The sequence below is a fragment of the Lodderomyces beijingensis genome (genome assembly GCF_963989305.1).
Source record: "Lodderomyces beijingensis strain CBS 14171 genome assembly, chromosome: 1".
NCBI classification, from domain to species: domain Eukaryota; kingdom Fungi; phylum Ascomycota; class Pichiomycetes; order Serinales; family Debaryomycetaceae; genus Lodderomyces; species Lodderomyces beijingensis.
The window spans coordinates 1,392,186-1,409,283 of record NC_089970.1 but is presented as its reverse complement, the minus strand read 5'-3'; the positions used below and the strand labels follow the sequence as shown (position 1 = coordinate 1,409,283).

Below are 17,098 nucleotides of genomic sequence, written 5' to 3'. Positions count from 1 at the left end.
TTGGGAAAGAGAAACTGTTCAGCTATGCAATATCCCGTAAATGCCACAATGGCAATACCCAAACCGGGAAAAGCATTTTTGAATCTGTTGTACCTTGTGAATTCGCCTGAGTATCTCCATGCGTCTCTTTTGGCCCAGGGGTTGTGACGTACTTCAGCCATGCTTCACGTTGTGTATATTTGGTTGTGGGATGTACCTAGTTGGTGGTGGGTAAGCTGTTTTTTTTTTCAATTTTAATTGGGTGCGGTGCGGTGCGAAATTGGCGTATATTTCTGGGGGAGTTTCGTGCAATGTAGTGGTTCTGGCTATGTAGATTGTAGAAATACGAAAGCGCCAGGAGAAGCAGTAGTAGAAGTAGTGGAAGAGAAATCAGAGAGCAGTCCTAGATTGACGTTTATGGTCTTTGAGAAAGAAGGTCTAATTGGGCAGACTTGGAGTGGAATTAAAATTTCGTAGAGATGGAGGAATTTATTTTGGGCAATCGTAGCCTCCTGACTAGCCTGGTACTAGATCCAACTAGACAAGACACTTGGATCGTCAATCGTCCAAAAATAAAACGATCATCATCTTTGTTATTGTCATCCCTGTCGTATTGAATAGAAACATACGCAGACACATCTACTTAGTCTCCCCAAGAGGAGCAAAACGTGGAATTCTCTCCCTTCTAGGACCAATTTCATTCAATTTGATCCCAGCGCCAATCTGATGACCATAAGGTGAGTGAGCAGGGACCAAGTTGTTATTCAAGATATCTTCGCCTTTGGTTCTTCTGTAAATTTGATTGCCAAACTTGCCACCATTGTCATTGATATAAGTCTTGATAAAGCCCAATTTATACCTTTGTTCGAAATTGACGTCTCGTAAATGGGCACGTTGCCCATTAGTTTCCTGCTCGAATAGACCCGATTTGAAAAGTGGCTCTTCCGTGGAGTCTTTACCTCTGTACATTATCACTCCGCCCAATAATGCGGCAATACCAAAGATCTTGGTGATTGTTATTTCAAATGGCTTCTCTTCTTTTGGCTCGTGGTGGTGGTGGCGGTCGTCATGATGTGAGGAGTTGAATCTCTTTGCTGTGAGCTGTGATGATGACGCACTTTGCAATCTGAGCAGCTGTTTGCTTGCTTGTTTTATCAGTCTTGTCAACATTGCGAGTCTGGTCTAGGTTTGGGGTCTATGGGGGGGGGAGTAATGCAAAAAAAAAGTAGGAGTAGTGGATGTCTGTCTGGTTGAGTAAAAGGAACGAGTGGGATGGAGACCTTACGGTTGTGGGTTGTGGGTTGTTTTGAATGTTTAGCTTGAATGGATTGGTTAGCTGATGGTTGGCTGATGGGTGGTGGTTCTTTAACAACCAATTAGAAATTCAGTGAAAAAAATCACCTACTTAGCAGCGTGTTATATGCAGGACGGAACCAGAACGACTGCAAAATGAAATAGAGAGGCCCAAATTGCGCTTCAGTCAGGAAGGACTGTTTCTATGGGAATACGGAGGGAAGGACTCAAGAGTAAAGTTCAGTCAAGATGATCTCATGTCCGGCTCTATAAAGCAAAATGACTTTTTACATTGCAAATTTTTTAAATATTTCCAAATCCGAAAACAAACAAAAAAAAGACGAGCAAAATATGGGCTGCATTTAACCAGTAAAGGCCGACCCCGAAAACATGATTCCAAAAACACGTAAACTTGGCAAAAGATCTGCTTCTTTTTGTTCTTGCAACCTCGTTTAGCGGAAACGCTAAACTCTAGCGTAGTAGCATGCACATGGCGAGGCTCCTTTTTTTTAATATAGTTTGTCTCCATATTTGACATCTCCATCCCTTGTCCAAAGTAGAAATGAGGATTCTCTTCCCTTTCCCATATCTAGTCTTTGCCAGGGTTCTCCCAATCTTGAACCCAGCTAGATCGGTATGCCCGAGGGTTGTATGAAGGAGTAAAGCCAGGCACGGAAGTAGTGGAGGATAGCGACAGTTTCCTCTTCCTGACCAAGTTTTTCGGACCGCTGCTTTGGCTGAACCTAGTGATGGCAAAGTCCGTCGCTAGCACGACCACGGGTCCTAGTAGGAGCAAGCTATTGGTGGGGAAATGTTTCATCATTGCTACAAGTGCGATGCGATAGACCTTGGTCGTGGCGTGCGGATGTGTGAAAAATCGGTATAAACTGTTTCTGGCCCAGCGTGTCTGTCAAGCGCTCTAGGGGGTTGGGGTCCAACTGATGAGCAAGATGGAAAGGTGAATCCAGGATTCCTAGTCGATATATATATGTATATGAGTATATATAACAAGCACGTCTGGCTCAGCAATGATGGGTCCATTGAGAGAAAAAAAACCTCTTCGCATTTCAAGAGACGGTTTTTTTTTTTCTCTTTGGCTCTAAATTTGCCATAATTGCTTTCTTGATTGAATGCCAATTTGACCGCCACATACCCGCATGGAAATATGATTTCGGGAAGAGAAGAATGACTTCATCACTACGGGGATCTGCGCTTATGGGGGGCCAGAAGCTCTGCAATTGCGAGAATCGAGGGTCTTTTTTCCTTCCTCCTTCAAGCTACTCGTCTGGAGTATTCTTCCCGCGATACGCTGAATCTCTTCTACATTTACGATATTTTAGCTGATTTTGCGTCACTATTATGAAATCGGGCCTCTCACGTTGTGCACCCCATCATCCCATCATCCCCCGTCCCTCCATGTCACTTCGTCTCATAGGAGGGTGAGAGGAAGGGATCATGACCGACTCCCGATCGCCGGGTTGTCTCTACTTTGTCTTGTTTTTTTTTTTTTTGGAACCAAGAGCAGTGGCGGTGCATTCTCTGCTGTTTTGTTTGGAAATCCCACGCTCGAGCAAATGCTCATTACTTGCGCCGGAGAGCAGGGATTGGCCTTCCACGTGATGAATATAACTTATGCATGTATTTCAAAGACTTTCAACCTTTATTGCAAAAAACCCAGGGGCTGCCTCAAAGGACCCAAAAAACAGCCGCGAACAAAACTCTTTAAACGAGAAATGGGTAAAGAAACCTCTCTGCCAGCCAGACTAATGGACAAATCACCATCTAGCCCCCTTCATTATAAGTTTATTTACCCACGCTCCTTCCCACACAACTCATCAGCTCCCAGCCAAAAGAATAAAAAAAAAAAAAAAGACAAAAAGATCAAAATGATTATAGCAAAAGACAAAGATGTGGTTTTTTTGTTTCTTTTTTCCTCTCTCTCCAAACCAAGTCTTTAGTACCCCACGCTAATCAAGTAATCAGCCAATTTTTCAACGATAGTAGTAGCGTCTCCAGGCTGGATGCCGCCAGGGTAGTGCCCAATCAAGATTGCTTGCTTCGTTCTAACGCAGATCAAACCTTCAGCTTCGTGCTTGCCATAGATAGACCTATCGTCATTTCTCAACAAAAAGTACTTCTGGCCCTGAGCATGCAACCCATGGCTTTGCAAATTGGAAGCATCGTCAAAGCCCTGGGCGATTCCCGAGATTTCTTGTGGCTCCAACTGGAAGGAGCCCGATTGTGCCCAAAGCGAGTCGCCTGCCTTGGAGTACAATGCGGCTTTATCGAGTCTTCCCGTGGAGATCAAATTGTCTGTATACGCTTGCCACGACATGATAACTGCGATCTGTTCCAATCAATTGAGCTCTGGTTAGGCGGGCTTTTGAACAAAAGTGTTGGGTTTCTGGGACTCGGGTAGAAAAATGTGTAACTCACTTGTCTTGCTGGGTTTCTCTACTCGTAGTAGCAAAGTAGAAAGAGTGTTAACAAATCACACTTGCCTTTCCGCCTCTTGCTTTATATACAAACCGCACTCACACTGTGTGTGTGTGTGTGTGTAAGTGTGAAATTTCTACTGGTCGTGCGCCACAGGGGGAATATATCAACAGCTCTTACATACACACATTCCACGTGACTAGCACGTGACAGGATACCAAGGCAAGACAGGGTCTGTGCCAAATATAGATGCGTTGATTGAAATTTGTCTATTGAAACCTATTGAACTCTTCTCTTTTTCAGTTTCGGTTCAAGATCTGCTTCGTCGTTCTCATTTGCGTGCCGGGTAGCTTCCTCTTCGCTGACTATTACAAGATCATCATCGTCATCAGCAATAACATCAACACCTTGTTCAATGATAAACTCATCCTCATCATCATCATCATCGCCGTCTTGATCTCCGGACTTGCCCTCGATTTGCTTGGGACGAAGTTTCAACTGCGGCAATTTCGTTTCAGCATCAACATCATCATCCACAGTCAAGTACAACTCAAGATTCTCCAACCGATCCTCGTCATCTTGAATTAGCACCACTTCTTGATCTCTGAATCCGGGGACTTTATTCAACTTGGTCTCATAATACTCGTCAAACTCCCCATCGTAGACCAAGTTGGATTTGCCCACTTGTATGGAAACAAACTCCTTGCTAAAGCTGTACTTTTTAACCAACTTTTCAATCAACCAACCAAGAGTCTCGTTTGCAAAATCTTTTGCACTGACACAAAAGATTCCCCTCGACGAAATACCATCATTGGGACACTGTTTGTTTGGTCTTCCCAACTCTGCCGATGCAACGTAATCATTGGGCCTGAATACCACGATCGTGGCATACGATTTCCCCGCCACTTCTCGGAAATCAGCATCGTGCACGTCAAGCTTGAAATAGTCGCCTGCTTTTGCCGCGGCAAAGCCAGCAATCATGGCATTGGTGGTGGCGATGGCCGGAACTATACTTCCGGCAATCTCCTTGACTTCAAACTTGGATTTCATGGGGATATGGAAAATGTTGGACCTCAAATTCGAGGCAGCAGTAACGAAATTCATGGCGTCCTCGTCGTCTTTATCAAAGGACACAAAGGGCTCCTTCTTTGTCGTCAAACGCTCTTGCAAATTTGCACCTGCTTTATACAAGACATAGACATTTTCAAGAACCGTCCAGTCTTTTGTCTCGGCTTGGATTATAGCGGACTCATTGGCACCACCACCATCATCAGCAGCCAATAATGCATGCAACCCCTTTTCCAACGACTCGAGATCGAGTGGCTGCGGCTTTCGTCTCGATTTCCAAAGCGCATCAATCCGCAACAACCGCTCAATGTCAACGGTGAAAATCTTCTTCAACACGCTGAGCATAACCTCGCCACTTTCTGCCTCTGTGTTGTGCACCATCTGGCGCAATTCCGCAAGCTCATTAGCCTCTTTGACTAGATTTTCCGCCTGCTCGGCACTCTCCGCGTCTCGCGCGATGGCTTCGGCGTCCTTCATGGAGTCATTCGCTTCAGCTTCAGCTTCATCATCAAATAATTGTCGAAACAAAAACTCCTTGGCCCACGTGATGCAATGCACCGGCTCCGAAGGCGTAGATCTAATGGTGCACACCGCGTAGGTCTTTGGAGTCTCAGCTTTACGACACTCGTAACATTCGCTGTAATAGGGGAATATCGGATACGCTTGGCCGTTGTAACCTCGAGTGCCGCTCTCCATCGATGGCTTTCTCAAGAAGAATAACGTCCGGCTCACGTATCGTCTCGCTTCAACGTTATCCAACGCATTAAAGACAAAGTCAAACTGTTCCCACCAGTGCAAGGGGAACTGCTGCGAGTCCATAATGGAGCCATGGTGAGGCACAAGCTTCACCTTCTGGTAGTTGAACGACTCAACGGCTTTCGCCACGGTATACGCTTTGGATTTATCGATGTCGGCTTGGCGGAAGAGGAATTGACGGTTCAAGTTGGATAGCGTGATGGTGTCCAAGTCCACGATGTGGATTTCATTGTAGCCTGTCAATACTAAATCCTTGAGAATCTCCGACCCTACGCCGCCTGCTCCAATCAAGAGGACTTTGACATTGCTGATTTTGGTGAATGCTGAGTCGCCTAGGACCTTTTTCAAGTATGTGTCCTTTGCCATGGGGTATGTGGTTTGAGGTCTGAGGGCTGGGGAGGGTTTGTTCGACGTGTGCTGCCGCGCGTTTCCTCTGCATTTGAATAGTCTGGATTTGTATTGCACTGAAAAATTTCGACTCGTGAGACTTCAAAAAGAAGCTGGAGCTGAAAGAAACCACATACTCGAGTGCAAACTTGCTCCGTCTATCTACAAAACTCAACAATTCTGTAATATAAAAGTCCCGTTCTTGCTATACAATTTGCAAAAAAAAAAAAACAACCTGCAATATAAGCCCAAGTTCATCGCCACCTGTCTCACTGTCATAATGACCTAATGGCATAATCACTAGCCGTTTTGCATTCTTCCCCAGGATCTAAACGCTGACAAATAAAGTCCAAACACCCTTGGCATACTGGACGATTTCATCTCCGCCCAATTTACTCTCACCGTATAACCGATCAACAAAGCTAATAGGAACCTCGCCCACAGTAAAACCCAAACTCCTCGCTCTCACCATCATTTCCATTTGAAACACGTACCCTTTAGACTGAGTCACGTCGATAATCTTCTTCAACACGGGAGTCTTGTACAACCTGAAACTGCCCGTCAAGTCACTCACACGAGGACGCAACACCACCGTAGCCAAAAAGTTCGCGCCTCGAGAAATCAACTTCCTCTTGAAATCCCACCCGTAGACTCCGCCGTCGCCCGCGTACCTCGTGCCGGTGACAATGTCGTAGTCTTCAGTCTGCTGCTTCGCGATCAACTCGGGGATGGCCTCGGGATGGTGGCTGAAATCGGCGTCCATGATAATGACAAAGTTGCCCGTCACGAACTGCAATCCGTGGACGTACGCGGTTCCGAGACCCAACTTGCCTGCACGTGGACGCAACTGGATATGCTCGGGGCCGTAGATCTCGATTAATTGTTTCGCAATCTCTTGCGTTCCATCTGGCGAGTTGTCGTCTACTATAATCACTTCCCAGGCTAGCTTGTGCTGGGTGAAGGTCTTGTTGAGGAGGTAAATCAATATTGGGAGGTTTCTCCTCTCGTTGTAAGTTGGTAAGATGACGGAGTATTTGTTTGAGGTCATCTTGACGTTCAATTGTTTGGAGAAAGGCAGAAAGGCAAGAAGGGGGGGGGGGGATACGTTCGTGCCTGTCTGTATTTCGGGTTTGATTTTGATTCTCAGTTTTTCTTCGGGAAATTTGACGTGTCACATTGGAGTTGAAAAAAAAGATGCGCTCCCAAAAGAGACCAAGGGGGGGGAAGGTTGGAGTTGAGTCCAAGTCCACCATACCTCTATTGAAAAAGAAGGAAAAAAATATATTAACGCCGTAATTACATTTGTCCAGCGTGATGGTGCATACCGTCAACTGAGTTATTCAACACGGGAGACCTCCGGTAGTTCATGTGAGCCAAGAAATCTCCATGTTTGGGAGGCTGATTCAACTGCTGGTGCTGGGACAACAATTTCGAAAGACCAGCTTGGCTCTGCGAAGTTTGTGAGTTTATTATCATTGGATTGGTGTGGCTATGGCCATACCCATTCTCATATGACGTCGAAGTGGAACGCATTGGGATTCCAGAGCCGTTTCTCTGCTGCGTTTGATGCACGTGTTGTTGTTGTTGTTGTAGTGGCTGTAGCGATTGTTGTTGTTGTGATTGGTGTGATTGTTGTGACTGTTGTGCCTGTGGTTGTTGCTGTTGCTGTTGCAAATGAAGTTGACCGTAGTTGGGATTCTGTTGAAAATTCATAAAACTGTTGCTTAGATTCAATGGCTGCCCACTAGCTGTAGCAGCAGCTATGGCAGCAGCTGTCGAATTCACAGAGTGTATCGCATTGTTTTGAATATTGCTAAATTGCATTAACGGCTTTGTCGCACCACATTTCAAGCACGACAGATTCTTTGCAAAATTATGGTAGAAGCAGAGCTCGCATTTCCAGTCTCCCGCTCGGAAAGGAACACCACTGCTGAACTTGCCCCTGTGTTGTGAGCCACTTGTGTTGTGAGATAGGCTTTCATTTGTAGAATTCAGAGTGCTGTAGAAACTTGTAGTTGGTTTCGCAACCTGCGAAGTTTGAGAAGCTTCGATGTTGGGGGCAATTTGCTTGTTCAAGGCGTCATTCCCATAGCTTTCCTGGTGGATGTTGGTGTTGCGTTCTTCAACACCGCTCTTTTGCAGGCTTGCCGATTTCGACGCTGAGTTGAAAAAAATCGATTCTTGTATTGCAACAGCACTCGAGGCTGGGAACGAGCACCTAAAGCAGTGGGTCCTTCTTTGAAAGTTTGAAAAGCCGCACGAGGGACAAGTCCAGTCCCCCGGCCTTGGCCTATTCTTTGATGGCGGGAACGGCGTTAACAAGTCGTTCGCCGTGTCCAACACGTTGGTCGAAGACGGCTGCACTTCAATCGCTCTATCGCCCAAGGCTTTACCATTCATCGACAAGGACTCTGTTGCTTCCTCGTGGTTTGCAAATACCGCGAACCCGCCAATAACTTTGTTGGCCTGCCCCGCGGCAAGCTTGCTGTCATCGGAGTTTTTCAATGTCCAAAACGCTACTGGTCTGCCTCCGTGTTGGGTGAACCAAAACTCCAATTCCGACTGGGTCGTATCGTGGGGCAAGTTTGATAAGTAAAGCACTTTGGATCTTTCGGAAACAAATGCCTTTACATCCTGGCCCATATCGTATGGCTTGGTGAAAACGGTTGGGTGCTCTTCTACCGGTTGGGCCTTCTTTATCAATTGAATCACAATCTTGACCAAAATGTCAAATGAGTTATTAGTCTTGGTTCTCGCAACAATACTTGCATCAGCATCAGCATCTGCATCCGCGTCAGTTGCGGCTGTGGCTGTGGCCAATGGTTGTTGGCACTCAGCGGTCTCGTCCGCTTCGACTTCAACTTCCAAAGCAGTTATCAAATTCGACAATGATGACGCCGGGTATGACAATGCCTCCGGGTGACTCGTTTGCCATTTGGAGTACTCCAACGGAAGATCAAAGTGTTTTGGATGCAGTAAATAAGGCGGTAAAACGACTCCCTTGTGTCTAGCTTCTCGAGGTAGTTGCACCCTGAATTTGGAGCTGTCAAAAGTGACAAATGCAAACTCCTTGTTTTGGCTCAAGAGTTCGGTGCTCACCCAGCTATCAAACTCGGTGATTGCATCCTTAAACGATCCTGCATTCCTCACATGTTCCCACGTCAAGCCACATGACTGCGTGCAAAACAGGGTGATCGGGGTGTTTGTTGGCCGTATCAAAACCGTTTGTGAATGCAATACTTTCAAAGTGGTTGTGTCTATGGCTGCCCACGAGAAAGATATCACTTCCGTGGTGTCTTTTGTCACATAAGTGTTTGTGTCATCACAAGTGGTGCGGGTGTCGACTACGATGTAAACATCGCTCATCTTGACTCAAAGGTTGAATGCTATGATTGCCAGAATATGCTCGCAAAACCGCGGAAAAAGGGGGAAGACAAAACAAGTGCTGCCAAATGAAAAAAAAAAAACAATGAGCGGAGTGTGATTTGTAGTAAAAAGGAGTATGAGGTGGTTTTGCTGATGGTATTGGTGTGGTAGATTAGAAAGGAATGTGTTTCGTCAACAGTTGAGTGAAAAAGGTTGTTGATGGAAATTTTTTTGCAAAAAAAAAAAAAAAAAAAAAACTCTCTTCTTACGCGCAAGTGAAGAGCGGCGAACCAGCATAAAAATGTCAAATGTCAATTGCATAAAGTCAAATTTTGAATTTCAGGGTTCAGATTTCAAAGGTCAAAGCTCGGCAGTTTTCAAGTAAACGTCTGTGCCCCATCCCGGGTAGGTTTGCACGGTCAACAGGCCATCGATAGGCTCGATTTCATTCTCTTCATCCACGTGCCTTGACTCTGTCCCGTTAAAGATTTCAACGTACTGCTTTGCCAAGGGTAGTCCAAACCCCATCCCTGCGATGGTGTTTCCTCCGCCTAGATGCTCTGGCGGCACGTTCAACGTCTTGAAGCTTTCTCCTTCGTTCAGCTCGTACGTGGTGAACGAGTAGTCGAATATGTGCTTCAACGCCTTTGGCGGTATTCCTGTCCCCTTGTCTCTTATCCGGAGCTCCATGCACTTGGACGAAATGGAGATTGTCACAACCACAGGGTCGGGAACGCCGTTCTCGATGTGGGCCCTGAACGAGTTTTTGAATAGCTCTAGTAGCATGTACTCAAGGTGATACTCGATGTAAGGGAACCGCACTGTCTTGGGGTTCGATGTCCCCTGCAGTCCGGCAACGGAGGTGTCGATCTCAATTGCAACGGACTGGTCGTACTTCATCATGGTGATGTCGTTGACCATTTCCGCGACTTTCTTGACAACGTCAACCATATCGAGCTCCTTTATCACCCCATTGTACTTGCCCCCCGGAACAAAGCTAGCGGGGTCCTTGAGAGATTTCGTCAACTCGAGGTGCTGATGAGCCACGAGCCTCATCTTGATGCGCTCTTTCAAGTGGTCGTCCAAGAAGTTTTTGACTTGGCCAGCAGACAAGAGCTCACTCACTTCGCCCAAACCTTTGGAAAGACTAGGCAAAGTGTCGGCGTGCAAGTCAATGAGCTCGGTCAAGACCCCCTCGGCAAAGGCCTCATTCTCCTCCAAGGTGTGCGGGCAGTACATGCTAGCTTTCAACAACGAGCTCATCAGCTGGAGATAGGTGTCGTAGCTCTCCAGGATCGACGGGTTCAACACCACGAGGTAGGGAAGCTTGCGGAACTCGCGCAACCGGCGGGCATTGAACACGAGCAAATGCTCGAGCGTCTCTCGCGCATTCTGCAATATAAAGTTTGGTGTCAAGTTCTGCGATTGCCGGTACAAGTCGCGAACCAGTACTCCGGGCATTTTCCTTTTGGAGTATTGAACTATCGGTTGCTCGAGCATCGTGCGGATCTTGTACTCCTCCATGAATTGCTGTTGTTGCCGACATTGATGCACTTCTTCCGATATGGAAGCTACATATCTTGACGAGCTCCTCGCAGGTGCAACTCTGGGTGCTGATGAAATTGCGTTCCGAACAAACATTTGGACAACAAAGGGCGGCAATTGGAATGGAAATTGAAGGGGAAAAGGGACAATGGAGGCAGGGAAGTTTCTTATGAAAAAGATGCAGGGTCTTGGTGCAGCCTGCGCTCGTACGACAGATGGATTCACATCCCTTTAAACAGAGGGAGGGAGGGAGCGAGAGGATGAAAAAAAAAAGCAGAATTCCGCCAACCGACTATTCGAAAAACATGGGGTATGACAAACAGTGGTTTTCGCTACTTTTGAAACAAGATTAATAGCCTGAAGCAATGAGGTCAACTGATATATGCCCTATATGCGTTGGAGGTGAAGATCCGCAGGAGTCACTGCAGAGCGTCACCTGGATCCAATGTTCTCCGTGTAAGCAGTGGTTCCACGCACTTTGTTTGAAAATTCCCGAGTACGAAATAGGGAGGTTTGTATCGTATCACTGCGCGGAATGCACCAAACAACACGGACCCTCGGTGTTGAAGCGAGAGTCGAAACGTGCCAGAATTTCAATCGATTATGTGGCGTTGAATGAAGGTGAAACTATAGCCATCAACCGGTCGTCTCATTTCCAACTACCCAATTTCCTCCAGTTTCAGAGCCAACCAGACATTGATATTCGAGAAGAAATTTCGAAGCAGGATGTGCTATCGACGCGGATGAACAAGCCGGTTCTTATCCCGAAAGCTAACCTTGAACTTGTCGGGATGAAGTTGCCACTTGAACGGTCGGAAATAACCGTGGACTATATTGCCAAATGTTGCGGTGATGACACCCCGGTGGAAGTGATGGATGTGGTGTCTCAGCAAGGTGTCTCGCCTTCGTGGAAGTTGAAGCAATGGAGAGACTATTTCAACACCGAGGAAGCGCACCGGGACCGGATAAGGAACGTGATTTCGTTGGAGATTTCAAAAGTTGACGAGTTGGGCACGGCGTTTACGCGTCCACAAGTGGTGCGCGACTTGGATTTGGTTGACAAGGTATGGGACCCAAATGATGACCAAGAACGAAGCAAAGTGACCAAGTATTGTCTCATGTCGGTCAAAAATTGCTTTACCGACTTTCACATTGACTTTGGCGGAACTTCAGTCTACTACGCCGTGCTCAAAGGGTGCAAGACTTTTTTGATGTTCCCCCCAACTGATGAGAATTTAGAGTTGTACACTTCGTGGTGTTTGGAACCAAAGCAAAACTTTATCTGGTACCCGGACCACACAATTGTCAAGAGCAGTGGAGAGAAAATTGGCAAAAAAAAGACGCAAAAGATCCTGCCTCGTGGAGGATTCAAAGTTACTCTCCAACCAGGCGACTTGTTCCTCATTCCAAGTGGGTGGATCCACAGCGTCCACACTCCACAGGACTCGATAGTCATTGGCGGCAACTACTTGACCTTGAAAGATATGAAGATGCAGCTCAAGATATATGACGTGGAGAGGAAAACCAAGGTGCCGACCAAGTTCAGGTTCCCCATGTTCAATAAGGTCATCTGGCAAAGCGCGGCGTACTACTACAACCACCAATCTCAATTAATTGAGGATTGCGGGGATTGGGCTGTTGCTGTTGAAGTTATCGATGAATGGATCCGCCATCTAAGCGACCATTGCGAACTAAGCAAGACGAACCAGGCTGCCCGTAAGGGTATACCAGAGTCAACAGTGGGCAAACCACTGGAGTTCCTTAACCTGCTCCGAGAATGGAAAAGAGTAATCCATGCAAAAGAAACAAGAAAAGAAGAAAAAAAAGAGCACTAGAATGAAATAATGTGTTGACGATTAACGATGAAAACGATGAATGAATGTGACTATATATATATATACTATATATATACACTTTAAAGCTCCAAAGTGGTACCTTTTTCTCTGGCAGCTTCACCGTATTTCTTAATTCTGATGGCTTGCACAGCAATGAAACCAGTAGTGTCTTCAGGCGAGAACCCAGTCAACTCATCCATAGAAGATTCAGTCTCATCGTACAATTTCTCAGTATCGGACGATCTACCCAAGATCACCACCGAGCCTTTGTAGCACGCAGCTCTAACGACACCATTAACGGTTTTCTGGGAAGGTGGAATCATCGATCTGACGTATTCACCTTCTGGGGTAAAGTACATACCGTTGTACAAGATCTTGGCCCAAGTTGGAGTGACAAATTGGTCTCTAATGGCTCTAACCTCGCGGTCCAAAGTCAAGCCTTCCAAGTCAATATGAGCGTTTCTCAACACGGTCAAACCCGGGGTTTCATAACAGCCTCTAGATTTGATACCGATAAATCTGTTTTCCACGATATCGATTCTACCGACACCGTTTCTTCTAGCCACGGCGTTGGCTTCAAGGAACAACTCAACTGGGTCGGTCACAGTCTTTTTCTGGTCGTCCAAGACCAACTTCACAGGCAAACCCTTTTCGAAAACAACCGAAAAAGTCTCGGGCTTATCTGGCGCATCGGTGGGGTCAACAGTCAACTTCCACATATCTTTTGGGGGCGTTGTGTTTGGGTCTTCCAAGATACCAGCCTCGAAAGAGATATGGGCCAAGTTCTCATCAGTGGACCAGGGCTTGGCCTTAGTTTGCGTCACGGGGATGCCCTTTTCAGCAGCATAGTCCAAGAGATCTTTTCTACCGGCAAATCTGTTAAAGAACTCGGGTAATCTCCATGGGGCAATAACGACAACGTCAGGTTTCAAAGCGTAAAAGCTCAATTCAAAACGCACTTGATCGTTACCTTTACCGGTGCATCCGTGACTCACGGCAAAACAGCCTTCTTCTTCGGCAACTTTCATCAAGGCCTCAGCAATCACGGGACGAGCCAACGAAGTGCCCAAAAGGTAAACGTTTTCGTAAATGGCGTTAGCTTGGATAGCTGGGAAGCAGACTTTTTCAACAAACTGTTTACGCACATCAGCAACGACAAATTTCGAGGCTCCGATTTTCTTAGCTTTGGCTTCAATCTCTTCAAAGTCTTCTTCTTGGCCGATGTTGGCTAAGAATGCCACGACTTCGTAGCCTTGCTCGATGAGCCAGGCTAAGATGACACTGGTGTCTAATCCACCTGAGTACGAAAGAATAACTTTTCCCTTAGACATCACTGAATATGTATGTGTATGTGTGTGTATGTGTGTGTTTTGGTGTGATCCTTGTTGATGAAGACAAGAAGAAGAAGAAAGACGTAAAAGCCAATTGATGATTTTTCAACCAGGGGGGTTTTTTTTATATTGTTTTTATATTGAAATTTGATTGCTTGACTAACTGAACAACTGATGTGAAAAATTTTTTTTTGTATGTGTATATTATTAACCACAGTTTCTTTTTTTTTTTTTGTTCTTAGGATGGGCGATTGTGCGCGGTTAATTTTTGATTACCAGATTAGTCACAGCTGGCACTAAAGTAGAACCACGAGAGGTAGACACGTTTGCCAAAGCTCTGATGGGGGAGTCACTGTAGAGTTAGCAACAACCAACATGCTGTATGATGATGCGACTTTCCGGTTAGTTGAGGAACAGCCCTGCAACAAGGTTCAAGCCGTTGGAAAAGGAGGAAATCTAATATGTCATCTCCACCCGCAAGCACAACACTACACTTTGTTCGCATCAGAGATATCGGTAGAGCCATTACAGCAAACGCAGACAAGAGAAAAGTCGGCAATTCGTCTAAACCTCACCGTGCAAAGGTCTCACTACAACATTGTCGCCAAGCTGTCCAACTATACCGCTAGAGAGAGGCCTTTACAAGAAAAGCTCTTGGGAAGGTTTTTCGCGCCTCTTTAGTGAAACGGGTGAAGAGACCAGAGAAAAAAAAAATTAATTCGACTCTCGTGAACTGGAGTCATCCTGAGTCATCGTCCACAACCCTAGCACACTTGGGATACATATATATGTGCAATTTTTGAAGCAGTTACAGCAATGTCACCGGGCGTCACCCGTGCTATACGAGGCAAGTTGAATTTCTACGACGACCGCCAGTGGAAGCGGTTCAGCGCTCGACGGTTGGAACTTATCGACACCCTCGAGCTCAGCTCGCGCAAGGCTAGTGAGCAAGAACGCGATATACGGCGCGTGTCGGAGACGCTTCGAGCTGAGTTCCAGTATGACGAGCTGTATGCAGACGATTTCGACAAGTTGGTGCGTGCTGCGGTGCAGAGCGTGAGGCGGAATCGCAAGCGCAGCCATAAACGAGTCGAACAAGTTTCCCCAGTGAACCAAACGCACAAGAGGGTCAAGATGTTGTCGAGCTGTGGATCCGGCTCTGGCTCGGAAGAGCTGCTGCTGGTTTCTAGCAGTAGCGAGTTTCTCCGACACGAGGATGAAGTTTATGATGTTAATTATGAAAAAACCAAACGGTATTCTTCGACTGATTACGCGCGGGATATGATTACTATCATGACTAAACCGCGCCTTCCTTCGCTTTGCAGCATGATCAGCTCGCCAAAACAACAACAACAACAACAGCGACAGCGACAACAGCCACCACCACCACCAGCGCCACCATCACAACAACAGGTTGCTTGTGATGCTGCTAAGAAGAACATCTTGAACAAGATTGAGCGCTCGCGAACGTGCAACGAGACCTTGACGGAACGCCGCACGCATAGTTTGAAGTGTTTGGGCAAGCTGTGCATGGCGTCATTTATAGACTACACTTTCGAGACCTCGTTTGCCCATGTCAACGAACAGTCAGTGGAGTACTTGCGCGGCAAGTTGAACCAAGAAGCGCTGTTGGCGAAGATTTTCCGCGAGTTGGACAGCATGCAAACCCCACCGCTCGCCATGAGTGACGAAACAGCAGTAATTTCCCTATTTACGCTCGTGGGCGGGATGGTGAAGGATTTTGGATTCGATGACGTTGTGCATCCCATATGTGAGATCTTGCATGCTTCTATTGTTCGAGATTACCCTCTTATTAGCAAATTGGCCGCTCCAGTAGCCACTAAGCGAGCCGAGGCATCGAGTTCGCAGGGCGGCTCCCCGTCGCTTAGCCAGTTAGCCGACGTGGCCACGATATTACAGAATCGTGCTGACGATAAGAGTACACCACCATTGCTTCCGCTGCTAAATAATACTACGAATAGGCACACCTCCGCGGCGAGAAGCCCCCCAAGACAAACACACGCATTGGTGCCGTTGCCACCGCAGAGTGGGGCCAAAAAAAAGGTGATTTTGCAGTTCTTGCACCAGACGATGGAGATGATGTATCCAGCGCTAAGCTCGGCGGCGCCACGGTACTGCGAGTTGATTGAAAACGTCAAGGCTGCGTTTCATTTACACGACGTTGTAATGGTGGAGGTGCGATATCAGAACCAAGCAGTTCAAACCGACGCCGAGTTGGAGAAGATTCTAAACGGCTGTCAGCTGGTGATTAAGTTGGATGTCAGTACCCAGATTTCTATACCTATTAGGAAATTGAGCGCGAGCACCCTCGCGGGCGCGGGGAAACATCATCTCGAGAAAAGTCCTAGGGAGATCAGCGGCCGTCTGGTGTCGGGGTTAGGGTTATCTCATTCGACTGGCAGGATATTGTTGCCTCCCGTATCGGACACTGCCGCTATATCTGTTGGTTTGAACCGGCTTGAGTTTGGCAATCTGAGGAATAGCGGATCGCTGCAGTACTTATCACGACCCAGCTTCCCCAAGTTCGAGCCACTTCTATAAATGAAAAGAAAAAAGAGAAGAGAAAAAAAAGAGACAATTTTCTTTTCGCAGTTTTTCACTGCGGAAACCCATCTTGGTTGAAAAGAAGATTGAAAAGAAGATTGAAAGCAAACGGGGGTATTGCTGTTGCTCTGGTATCGACGAGATGGAAAGGGCTTTTTGTTTATTTTTGGCAATCCCCTTTCTTCAATTGCAGTTCAACAGTTCAACAGTTCAACAAGATATATAACCCCCCCCCTTAACACAAACTTGCAGTGACATACGGCACCACTGGAGAAGCAGAATGCCACGCTCTTTACGCTGTAAGCTGAATGCCACGCTCTTTACGCTGTATACGCTGCACAGCTGTATCCTAGCAGACAGTAGACAGTTGGACATCTATGGCCGGTAATTTTTTTTTCTAAACGCTTTGGTCCATAGACACAGTTGTATTGTGTGTTGTAATGAGCGTGCACACCGCTTGCGAGCAAGCCCAACAACACCAACACAACAAAAAAAAGAAAATTTAATTTTATGTTGAGCTGGGAAACAACACTTGCC

At 46.5% G+C, this 17,098-nt stretch overlaps 9 protein-coding genes across 9 annotated transcripts; 2 read left to right on the top strand and 7 right to left on the bottom strand. All coding sequences in view use genetic code 12, as the record gives it.

Moving 5' to 3' along the window:
- Positions 1-618: 618 nt before the first annotated feature.
- LODBEIA_P05750 (uncharacterized protein) lies at positions 619-1,149 on the bottom strand (the record flags this gene model as incomplete). Its single annotated transcript, XM_066976116.1, has 1 exon — positions 619-1,149. One exon carries the CDS (start codon positions 1,147-1,149, stop codon positions 619-621), a length of 531 nt encoding a protein of 176 aa, XP_066827513.1.
- A 2,077-nt stretch (positions 1,150-3,226) lies between these two features.
- On the bottom strand, positions 3,227-3,607 carry LODBEIA_P05740 (uncharacterized protein; the record flags this gene model as incomplete). Its single annotated transcript, XM_066976105.1, has 1 exon — positions 3,227-3,607. One exon carries the CDS (start codon positions 3,605-3,607, stop codon positions 3,227-3,229), a length of 381 nt encoding a protein of 126 aa, XP_066827512.1.
- Positions 3,608-3,987: 380 nt separating this feature from the next.
- LODBEIA_P05730 (uncharacterized protein) lies at positions 3,988-5,898 on the bottom strand (the record flags this gene model as incomplete). Its single annotated transcript, XM_066976094.1, has 1 exon — positions 3,988-5,898. The coding sequence occupies one exon, from the start codon at positions 5,896-5,898 to the stop codon at positions 3,988-3,990; it is 1,911 nt and encodes a 636-aa protein (XP_066827511.1).
- A 349-nt stretch (positions 5,899-6,247) lies between these two features.
- LODBEIA_P05720 (uncharacterized protein) lies at positions 6,248-6,967 on the bottom strand (the record flags this gene model as incomplete). Its single annotated transcript, XM_066976083.1, has 1 exon — positions 6,248-6,967. One exon carries the CDS (start codon positions 6,965-6,967, stop codon positions 6,248-6,250), a length of 720 nt encoding a protein of 239 aa, XP_066827510.1.
- Positions 6,968-7,215: 248 nt separating this feature from the next.
- On the bottom strand, positions 7,216-9,285 carry LODBEIA_P05710 (uncharacterized protein; the record flags this gene model as incomplete). Its single annotated transcript, XM_066976072.1, has 1 exon — positions 7,216-9,285. The coding sequence occupies one exon, from the start codon at positions 9,283-9,285 to the stop codon at positions 7,216-7,218; it is 2,070 nt and encodes a 689-aa protein (XP_066827509.1).
- A 360-nt stretch (positions 9,286-9,645) lies between these two features.
- LODBEIA_P05700 (uncharacterized protein) lies at positions 9,646-10,926 on the bottom strand (the record flags this gene model as incomplete). Its single annotated transcript, XM_066976061.1, has 1 exon — positions 9,646-10,926. One exon carries the CDS (start codon positions 10,924-10,926, stop codon positions 9,646-9,648), a length of 1,281 nt encoding a protein of 426 aa, XP_066827508.1.
- Positions 10,927-11,195: 269 nt separating this feature from the next.
- On the top strand, positions 11,196-12,665 carry LODBEIA_P05690 (uncharacterized protein; the record flags this gene model as incomplete). The annotated part of the gene is made up of 1 exon (XM_066976049.1): positions 11,196-12,665. One exon carries the CDS (start codon positions 11,196-11,198, stop codon positions 12,663-12,665), a length of 1,470 nt encoding a protein of 489 aa, XP_066827507.1.
- An 80-nt stretch (positions 12,666-12,745) lies between these two features.
- On the bottom strand, positions 12,746-13,996 carry LODBEIA_P05680 (uncharacterized protein; the record flags this gene model as incomplete). The annotated part of the gene is made up of 1 exon (XM_066976038.1): positions 12,746-13,996. The coding sequence occupies one exon, from the start codon at positions 13,994-13,996 to the stop codon at positions 12,746-12,748; it is 1,251 nt and encodes a 416-aa protein (XP_066827506.1).
- Positions 13,997-14,812: 816 nt separating this feature from the next.
- On the top strand, positions 14,813-16,558 carry LODBEIA_P05670 (uncharacterized protein; the record flags this gene model as incomplete). Its single annotated transcript, XM_066976027.1, has 1 exon — positions 14,813-16,558. The coding sequence occupies one exon, from the start codon at positions 14,813-14,815 to the stop codon at positions 16,556-16,558; it is 1,746 nt and encodes a 581-aa protein (XP_066827505.1).
- Positions 16,559-17,098: the final 540 nt, after the last annotated feature.